The sequence below is a fragment of the Oculina patagonica genome, chromosome 13 (genome assembly GCF_052425735.1).
Source record: "Oculina patagonica isolate OP01 chromosome 13, crgOcupat, whole genome shotgun sequence".
Classification (NCBI taxonomy): domain Eukaryota; kingdom Metazoa; phylum Cnidaria; class Anthozoa; order Scleractinia; family Oculinidae; genus Oculina; species Oculina patagonica.
In genome coordinates this window covers 35,907,038-35,917,511 of record NC_135770.1, presented here as the reverse complement: position 1 = coordinate 35,917,511, position 10,474 = coordinate 35,907,038, and the positions used below count along the sequence as shown (strand labels likewise).

At 39.9% G+C, this 10,474-nt stretch overlaps 2 protein-coding genes and 1 non-coding gene across 3 annotated transcripts; 2 read left to right on the top strand and 1 right to left on the bottom strand.

Annotated features, from left to right (window-relative positions):
- The first annotated feature begins 555 nt into the window (after nt 1-555).
- LOC144635819 (HHIP-like protein 2) lies at nt 556-7,919 on the top strand. The gene is made up of 6 exons (XM_078494938.1): nt 556-1,195; nt 1,843-2,165; nt 3,238-3,367; nt 3,965-4,107; nt 5,012-5,093; nt 7,751-7,919. Exons 1-6 carry the CDS (start codon nt 666-668, stop codon nt 7,914-7,916), a joined length of 1,374 nt encoding a protein of 457 aa, XP_078351064.1. The 5' UTR covers nt 556-665; the 3' UTR covers nt 7,917-7,919.
- Trnag-ccc (transfer RNA glycine (anticodon CCC)) lies at nt 2,665-2,736 on the bottom strand. Its single transcript has one exon. It is a non-coding gene; the product is annotated as a tRNA-Gly (tRNA).
- A 1,379-nt stretch (nt 7,920-9,298) lies between the features above and the next one.
- LOC144635627 (death domain-containing ATP nucleosidase-like) lies at nt 9,299-10,158 on the top strand. The gene has a single exon (XM_078494713.1). The coding sequence runs from the start codon at nt 9,319-9,321 to the stop codon at nt 10,156-10,158; it is 840 nt and encodes a 279-aa protein (XP_078350839.1). The 5' UTR covers nt 9,299-9,318.
- The last annotated feature ends 316 nt before the right edge of the window (nt 10,159-10,474 follow it).

The following is a 10,474-nucleotide window of genomic DNA, read 5'->3' as shown; positions in this document are numbered from 1 at the left end:
CGTTCAAGTATCTTATTTACCCTGTGTTTTGTACGTACAAAGACAGCAAAATGAGGCTGATCATACGCTTAGCTCGTCTACTGTTTGGTGTTTGCAGCACGCTGCTGCTTCTTAACCGAAAGTCAGTGGAAGGCCATCCCCAATGCTTGGATTATAGAGCGCCCTTTCAAGTGGCATCAGGCCTTTCCTTTTGCTCACAAAAATACTCTGAGTATGGTTGCTGTACATCTAATCGCGATCAGGGGATTTCGAACGAGTATAACAAGCTATCGTCACGGTTTTCATTGGGTAACAGGCCAAAGTGCGCTAGCTTAGTGAAAACGATTCTTTGCCTCGAATGCCATCGGTATGCTGCTCACATTTATGCAGCAGAAGGCAACGAGAATTTTGATTCATCAACAGCGGCGCCAGGATTATGTTCTGATTTCTGCAAGAATTTTTACAAAGAATGCAATGACGTAGCGACGCATTTTGTGTCAACGGGCAAATGGAAGCTTAGATCTTCATCAAGTACTCCTGCTCCCTTAACCGCGCAATCGTTGTGTGAAGGATTGAAGCTGGAAGACGATGACTACTGTTTTCCAGATGTGGAAACAGTCGATCAGAAAAATCTTTCCCGAAAATACAATTACGACTCAAACCAAAACTGTTTGTGCGTAGAGGAGATGGCGCGCGGACTGCGCAATCCTTTAGCTGCGGTCCACGCGTCAGACGGCTCAGGAAGATTGTTTATCGCCGAGCAGCCTGGCTTAATTCGCATCATTTCAGCTGAGGGAAAACTGTTACAGCAGCCATTTTTAGATCTCACTGACCGTGTCTTGACCTCGGGATCGTTTGGTGACGAGCGAGGCTTTCTGAGCATTGCTTTTCATCCCGCGTTTAAAAACAATAACAGATTCTTCGTGTATTACTCGACTCGTTTGCGCAGAAAATCGGGGCACAAAAAGGACAAAAACAAACCCCCTTTCTTGGCATTTGATCACAGAACGGTATTGAGCGAATTCAGAGCTTCAGTTTACAACCGTAACAGAGGACTTAGAAGATCAGAGGAAGTCATCCTTGAGGTCAATCAACCCGCAGATAATCACAATGGTGGAATGATATTTTTCGGTTCTGATGGATATCTGTACTTGACGCTCGGTGATGGCGGAAAAGCAGGAGATCCATTTGGAGAGATTGGTAATGGTTTGAACAGGTTTGTATGATTGCTTAACATTGTTTCATTTTGTGACATTTATTATGTCACGCCACACGAAATCTAACAGTAACGCAATTCACGTACGTGACAAGTTCCTCAGTCACACGCCAGTCGTTCACAATCCGTAATAATATGAATGAAAAGTACGGGGATCTCAACAACTCAAGAATGGTCGACGTTCCCTTGATTCAATACGGTTTTGCCGTATCCTTGCGTTCCACGATGCCTAGGAAGATGCCAGAGTGGGAAGATGCGAATGTGACACGGGGGGAGGGTACTTTTTTGAGTGGGGGAGTGAGGCTCCCCTTAATTCTGAAACTCTGGCTCATCCTCAGTATGCTCAGTATAAGAACCTGTGAAACGCACCATTGACGTAAAACAAAGAACGACCAAGACAACAAAGAACCTCGAAACAATACAGATCAGGAAACCAAGAGCTCCAAAACAAAGAAAAATATCACAGGTTCTTACACCGAGGTAAACTCGAAACCCTAGGCAATTTTCCCTTCTCCAAATCCTTCCCTTCCCCCCTACTCCGGAAGTGTGACTCCGTCATACTCCCTTCTGCCAGAAATCGAAGTTACTTTACTTTTGCCTAGACTGATCTCTTTTAACTACATGTAATCGTTGCATTTTATTTCCAGGTCGACTCTTCTTGGAAGTGTTATCCGTATCGACGTTGACGCACGGGGATATCGCTATAAAATTCCCTCGGATAACCCGTTCATAGGTGCCCCAGGGACTCGACCAGAGATGTACGCTTACGGCGGTCGTAACATGTGGCGATGTTCGGTGGACAGAGGGGATCGGAAGACGGGGGAGGGGAAAGGCAGGATATTCTGCGGAGATGTGGGCCAGAACAAATACGAGGAAATTGACATTATTGTTAAAGGAGGAAATTACGGATGGAGAGGATATGAGGGATTCGAATGTTATGACAAGAAGCTTTGTGGAACAGCGTTAGTACGTAAGTATTATTTTATATGATCATGAAATCTCCGTTTGTCACTGCATTGAAGCTTCTCGACGAGCTGATGGGAATTATTTACCTTATTCTCACTAAATTTCGCAAGTACTAACTTCGCGATTTTGAGAGGAAGGTAGTATTGGAATGTATTAATTTTCGCGATTTCTTCCTATTCTTCAATATTTAGCTTTGACATAAGAACAACATAATTTATATGATCGTCATCGTAAAAACAACAGCAAACAAAACAAGCTTAAGGTGTTCCACAGTCTAAATACACGATAGGTACATCTACGACTGCAAAAGCAAGATTTTGAAAAAACTTAGCTGCAGAGGACAGTTCATCCTAAACGTGATGCTGAAACAAGTTGGAATAACTGAAATAAAGCAACAGCTTCAACTTTATCATTTTTATTGCGATTTTTGTCTTCGAAAATTTTGATAGTTCTCGCGAAATAAGTGAGAATAAGGTCGATATTTAACAAAAAAGTAAAACAATTGCGACAGCCGGGAATCGAACCCGGGTCAACGGCTTGGGAAGCCGCCATGATAACCATTACACCACTGTCGCGTGCACACAACAAGTTAGAAAAAACAGAACTGAAATATACAACTTCAGGCATATCATTGAAAAGTAAAACTGGAAACATCTACTATTTTTAAGTAAATTGTTTGAACCCAGGAGCTCCTCCGTGTAGAGTGATCGTCCGGGGGAGGGTAGTCCTCAGTGAAAAGGACTGTGGTTGGTGACTGACTTTTTGACCTACTGAGCAAAAGTGGAATTTTCTAGCTTTCTGTTGCGGATGGTGCGGTCACAAACAAACGACTCAAAAGACGCTAAACAATACCCCAACGACAACACAAAAGTAAACCAAAAATAGTTTCCGCAACAATACCAAGGTATGCCCGCGAAAAATCATTTTCAGAGTCAATGAAGTAAAAAGTTGTTTGTCAGTCAATGGCGTAAATACTGACCCAAAATTGATTGGTCAGTTTTGCTGTTTGCTGTTAGCTATAAGTTTTGGTGTATATACCATTATTATTAATATACCTTTATTATTTTTTTATGAAGGTGATGCCATTCCACCAATTTTCGCCTACAATCACTCAGTTGGCAAATCGATTGTGGGAGGCTATGTGTACCGCGGCTGTCAAAACCCAAACTTATATGGCAAGTACATATTTGGAGACACCATAACCTCGTAAGTACAGTGCGTGTTCTTTTTTTTCATTCTGCATGCCTTGCGCGCCGAGGTACTCACTCGCGTACTCTTCTTCATCGCGCCCGCTGAAGCAAAGAGGGGGCAAGATACTCAATTCTTTATTTCACATCCTCTGGCGATTACGTTCCAACACACGTACAGATAGTGCTGTTGATGCTCTTCCTCTACTCTTCTTTCCTACCCTATACTGTTTTTGGTCTCCTCTTTGTCCGTTTTCCTTCCGGTGTCACGACTGCGCGGTGTGCTACAATAGTAAATAAAATAAAATTAATAGTATCAAATCGGTTTAATAATTTTCATTTGGCGTTCTCACTTTTTCATAAATTAATTAGTGTGTTATACCTGGAAACTAGCTGGTGAGTCTAGCGTGCTGGGCTCACAAAAGCTAAGTGTATATTCACAATAAAACTGCTATCTATCTATCTATAAAATTGATTTGTGAGAGCATTTCAGACGTAGCTACATCTGGCAAACAAAATTGGACTGACTTCATTATCTTGCGGAAAGTTAAGTGTCAAAGGTAATTTACGTTTTACAACTGATATCGTTGATCAGTTTTTCGCCTTTTTTTAACAGTCGAATGTTCACCCTGACCGAAAACAAGACGACAGGGCTTTGGGAAGACAAAGAAATTTGCTTTGGTGATGACAAGTATTGCACCAATAAGCTGAGCGGAGAGTTTGAACGTTACATTCTGTCTTTTGGTGAAGACGAGGAAGGTATAGTTATAAATATGACTTTCTCTTTTTTATATGGAATCCTCCACTGTTAGAGAAACAGAAAATTCTCTGCCATTTTGAATCTTGAATATCATGCTCGCCGTCATTTTATGACGTCATGCGCGCGTGACGTCAACAACAAATTAAAAGAGCTGTGGTTTTCTAATAAAAGTAGCAACCATGTGACGTCACATAATGCAAAATAGATGGAGGTACGCGGAACATTTAAGCCCCAAAGTGACACAGATTTATTTCCTACCTTCATTTACCTTGATGTTTATTTTTTTTTATTAACTTCAACAAATTTTCAGTCAAGACAACATATTCAACAATTTAACTGCTATAAGTTGGGAACAGTGAGGTTTCCTTAAAAACGGTAAAAAGCATTCTTGTCAGAGGAATAAAGGTGTTTCATTTTAGGGGTAAAGTATCTCCCTGACTTCATCATCAAGTTATGGCTTCCAAATTAATCTAAATCTCATCACTAAGCACTCTTTTAAGTACGCATGGTCTCTCTCGCTTGGATCACTGCTAGCTGCTTTATACCGACTTTAAACTTAGTCCCTGTGGTGGTAAGACTTGCTTGTAGACTTTGCCACACATCTATCTACATCTCCAGAATTAAAAGCAAATGAGATGCACGCACTTTATTATAGCTAGGCCTCAGAAAGTGTCCTCATTAATGAAAGTTCATCAAAACACATCTAATGCTGTAAAATATGAAGGAGTAGAAAAATGACAACTAATTAGCCAGTGAAACATTAAGTACCTATCAAACAATACTTGCGTTTAATCCTGGACATAGATGGACCTTGTAATTCTACAGTATCCAGAGACTATATGTTCTTTCACTTTCATGAAGGCATCTGTTTTGCTAGATTTGATTATACTATTTACTGTTTAGGTGAGCTGTATATTCTCTCTACGAGCCTTCCCAGCAGTACAAAGAAGGGCGGCAAAGTTTATCGCATCGTTGATCCTGGAAGGTAAGTTTTCAATCACGTGGCTCTTTTTCTGCAAGGTTTAATTATCGCTTGCAGGTTTGGTATTTAGCCTAGCAAAAGGTTTACTAACAAATATTGTGAATGCAGAATGCGCCATTCCAGTTAGTTAGTTAGTTAGTTAGTTAGTTAGTTAGTTAGTTAGTTAGTTAGTTAGTTAGTTAGTTAAGATTACCGTAGACTTTTACGGTAACGCAATACGGACACAAAAGAAACAGAGAAGAGTGTCCATATTATGGAGGTGTCCGTATTCATAGCCGTATTTTTTGGGCAGCAAGAGAAATTTGGGCAAAGCCAGATTTTAAAGAAGTTTTTTTTCTAAGAGATAGATATTTTCTATTTTAACCTGAAGTCGGCGTGTTAAAGCCAGTTAACACACGAGGCAGTGGTTGCTTAGCACCTGATGAGTTTCTGGTTAATAGTGAAGAGGGTCATTTGTTGATATACATATTTGTAATTTTTTTTACTGTTGGGCACTTTACGGCAAATATCTGTCACAGTTAAACACCTGATAAAGAAAGCTTCTCCGCGTTGCTAAATTTTACAAAATCGACGGCGAGATTCTGGAATCCGAGCAGAAAATGTGCGCGAGTTTTCGTCGTGTAAGCGGATTAGGCTACATGACTGTTTTAGAAATGCTGGAGACAATGCAAGAGAACGATCTATTTGATAGGTTTTCAGAGTTTCCTTACGTGGTTCATATCCATGCAGTGATACCTGCTACATCGTGTTCTGCAGAACGATCATTCAGTGCGTTGCGCAGATTGAAAACGTACCTCCGCAGCATCTGATGGGGCGACAACGTGTCAGTAAGGCCAAGTAAAAAATTAAAACAAAACAAATGTTTCTCGTCCCCGCCCGCTTCTTTTCTTGGGGCCGCCTCTCTTTTTTTATTATTTGTTTTTGGAAAAGTTAGAACGAACAAAAACCAACAATGTTTACTTTCACTTTGTATGGAGTAAGACATGGCTTTTGTCTACGTTTTAATACAAACTAAGGCCAAAGCTTTAAATCCTTGTTACGCTAGGTCCGTACTGGATAGGTCAATTACCTTGCAGGATTTATTTTGAAAGTTCGCTTCTGGCCGGAGAATTTGACGACGGCGGAAAAAATATCGATTTTCGAACAACACAGGTATGGAATGCAACAAAATTATAAATAATTAAAAAAAATGCGCCCGCCCGCTCTCTTTTTTATAGAAATCCGGACGAGAAACATTTGTTTTTTTTTTTAACTTGGCCTAAATTATTACTTGTCATCGCACTTATTAGCATTTAATGGGCATCGTCTTGTTGATATCTTCGGCCGTCGATATGGTAGAGACAGCTATTTCTTTTAACGTGTTTTATGAGCTCATATGATAGATTCTTATGTAAGATTTTTCACTTCATTTGTAAGCCTATGTTACTGCACCGTATGACCCTCCTTTCTTCTCGACTGTTTCGTAAAAATTTGGGCAACTTCGTATCAAGAAATGGTCTATTGTTGTGTTTCAACTTTTTGGATTAAGCACTAAACAATAGTCCCTTTGTTCTTGGTTGCGCTAAGGGACTCTGGTCGAAGCTAACCGGAAAAGCTCGTGACTAATCGGAAGATTGTCGGTATGACAATTTAACTACACTGGGGGAGTAGGTAGCGTCAAATTTGTACTCGTCAGGACAGGTTTCCGCGCCTGAAACTAACCAACGCTATGAACGTGAAATTAAACCACGCACAACTTATTATTCATACTTATAAAGACGCGAACCAACGCTTCAAAATGAGACCTTATTAAACCTTTTATTCATACTTGTGAAGACACAAACCGACGCTTTGAACTCAAACTCTTGTTAACATTTTATTCAGACTTGTGAAGAAACAAACCGACGCTTAGAACTCGAAACCCTGCTCGAAACTTTTAGTCGAACTTGCGAAGACGCGAACCCACGCTTTGAAATCAAACTCTTGTTAAGATTTTATTCACACTTGTGAAGAAACGAACCGACTCTTAGAACTCGAAGCCTTGCTCGAAACTTTTAGTCGCACTTGCGAAGACGCGAACCTACGCTTTGAATTCAAACTCTTGTTAAGATTTTATTCACACTTGTGAAGAAACGAACCGACGCTTAGAACTCGAAGCCTTGCTCGAATCGTTTAGTTATACTTGCAAAGACGCGAACTCGCGCTTTGAACTCGAACTCTTGTTAAGATTTTATTCACACTTGTTAAGAAATAAAACGACGCTTTGAACTCGAAACCTTGCTCGAAACTTTTAAAAACTTTTAGTGAATTTTTTGGGCAAATGTTTCACCCCCCTCCCCCCCCCCCCCCCCGGCAAAAAATTGCCCGTACGCCTATGTCCGTGTTACAGAGGTAGAGTTTATATGAGTTTTCGGTCTCTGTCAAACCAAGTGGACTGTCCGTAATAGGGAGGTGTCTGTATTATAGAGTTGTCCCTAAGGAGAGTGTAGTCGCAAAACGCAAAATCACGCGTAAACCATCTTGCCATACACACGTTTAATCGAAGATAGATACGGTAACTGAAAATAACAATTTACTAACACAGATAATAGAGCGAATTAGACTCCACTTGGTACTATAACGTAACATTTCCCTTATCTTTTGCTACGAACTGTCAAGAGACTCCTTCCGTTTTATTGCAGGAGAGGCGATCCAGCAGAGTGCCCCTCCAATCCAAATGCTCCTTCTAATTGCAAAGATTCTCGAGGAAGCAAGAGTTTGTGTGAATATTACAAGGCCCGTAATAAGTGCTTTGTATATGAAGATTACTTCAGACAGAAGTGTAAGAAAACGTGTGGTTTTTGCTAGTTACAAATACATGTAAAAATACATAACGTAACGTAAAAATACATGTATACATTTTAGAGTTCCATGTTCTGTAAACAGGGACTTAATTTTAATTTTTCTCTCAAGCTAATCCGATTCAGTAAACATGTTACTACAATTAATATGTAAGACCGCAATGGAGACGACAGTTTGTATTTGTATTTTCTAAAAAAAAATAAGTGCCTTTTTTTGTTTGAATAACAGTTCACACATGCAAAACAAAATAATGAACATTTTTCGAGTTGAACTCAAACAACGCTTTGCAGTGACGGATCAAAAGGTAGCATGTTCTAGACGTTCGGTTAGCTAGAGATTAGCGTGAAGAACAACAAGTTGGAAAAAGGGAGAGGTTTGGGGCGAAACAGTGTAATCCAGGGGCAAGGCCTGGGCCCAGTTGTTCAAAGGGTGGATAACACTATCCGCCGGATAAATCGCTATCCAGTGGATAAATCCTAACAAAACAAACTACGCTATCCACTGGATAGTGATTTATCCGGTGAATAGCGTTATCCACTTTTCGAACAAAAGAGAGACTTGAATTATAGAAAAAAAATCGTTAATGTAATTTTTAACACATTCGCACCTCTAATCCCAGCTTTAATCCCCCTTTCCTGGATGCAATTCTGCGTAGTTGTGAATGCTAGACGATTCTAGCATTTAATTAACAGTATTAAAATCAAGATATGATTTTCCCGGCGTAGTTATTATTCTGAATTGCGCTGGTTATAGGTACGCCGGGAAAGATTGGAACGGACAACTGACAAAAGAAATTTATATATGTACAATTCTGAAGACAAATGAAATTGCAATAAAATACAACTTTTTTGACTAACTCGAATATTTATTGTTTAATGAACGACACAGTATCACAACAATCACTCTTTTGACGAAAAATATTTGACAAAAAATATTGATGGGCGTGCAGTTTTTCACGCTTGTTTCTTTACAGCTTTTCTTGCGTGGGTCTCTGTGTCTAGTATACGTCTAAATGTCTCAAACTTCTTTGTTTTAATTTATGCTATAATTTCCGGAATAGAGGATTATCCCTTCTTGGTTTACGAAGTTATATGAAATTATACTGTTGCAAAAATATTTGACACTGATAATTCGGAGCCATTTAAAATTTTATCTTGAACGTATAACAACGCTAACATAACGAAGCGTTCGTGACGACTAAGCTTGGGAGAAAGTATAACGTGATTGCCCACTGTACGAATAAAACCTATGACTGTAGTTTTTTTCTTAAGTGATACAGGGTCCGACTGGATTAAAAAACAAGCTTTTTTCACAGTTGTCATCATAAGTGTTTGTTTTGATTTGTTTGTTCGTTTGTTTGCTTGTTTTGAAAAGAGAACATCCAATTTGTCACCAGTCGACATAGGACATGAATGACGAAAATAATGCTAGTATCCTGGGAACGAGCTTGTTATTTTCCCGCGTAATTACCGCGGGAGCTCATGGGATAACGAAGGTCTCAAAAATGTTGGAAGCTGAAAACTCCGATCAGAATTCATCGCACGGTTATGGCAATCCACCAAAGTTAAGCATCACTATTCCAGAATTAAGTGATCTACCAGAAAAGATAGCACCCTGGAAAAGCGTCCAACTCCCGACAGATGTTCTACTAGTCACTGTAAAAGACTGGGAATTCTTGAGTTGTTTTGCTTATCTTAGGAACGAGTTTAAAAGTTATTACCGTGGCCTCGGTATTGTATACTTTGGAGATCTGGGAGATGTTGAAGACAAAGTGAATGTTTCTTTGCTGAGATGTTCTGAAGGGGCTACAGGTCCCGGCGCTGCACTGAGCAAAGTGAAAACGGCGATCACAATACTGCAACCCAAAGCTGTGTTTTGTGTTGGTTTTTGCGGTGGTCTGTCTTACGAAAAAGTCAAGCTTGGAGATGTGGTAATATCAGCAAAGCTAACAACATACGCCCACAAAAAAGTGATGAATGATCGAGAGCAGCCTCGCGGCATTATAACTCCCGTTAGCAGTGATTTTGCCGATCTCATCAAACACGCAGCTGATAGCTGGAAGGCGCCTTTAGCAAACCCGGAAGTAAACAGGAAGGTGGAAGTTCATCGTGATGGCGAATTTTTGAGCGGGCCGGAGCTTGTAAATTCTGAATGGCGACGCGAGGAACTCCTTGAAAAGTACCCTAAAGCAATCGCAATCGAAATGGAAGGTGAAGGTAAGGATATATTTTCCTATTTATATTGGTGATTGCTCACGTCATATTGTTTACCTCTTGAAAGTGCGAGTCACGCGATAACAAAAGCATGCGCAGCTCTAATATAGCACCAACTGAGGTGTTAAATTAAAGTTTCTAATAATAGCTTGAAAAGAAAAGGTTCAAAATCAAACAATGTATTTAAAAAATAAATTGATACTTTGAAATGACATGGAAAAACCCAAATCATATCAGTCCAGTGCAATGTTCGGCTAAAGCTTTAGCCACAAAATCTCTAGTCAACACAAATTTGGTGATATGAACTTGAGACTTGTATGGAGGCCAAATTAACCCACAAGGCTTAAAAAT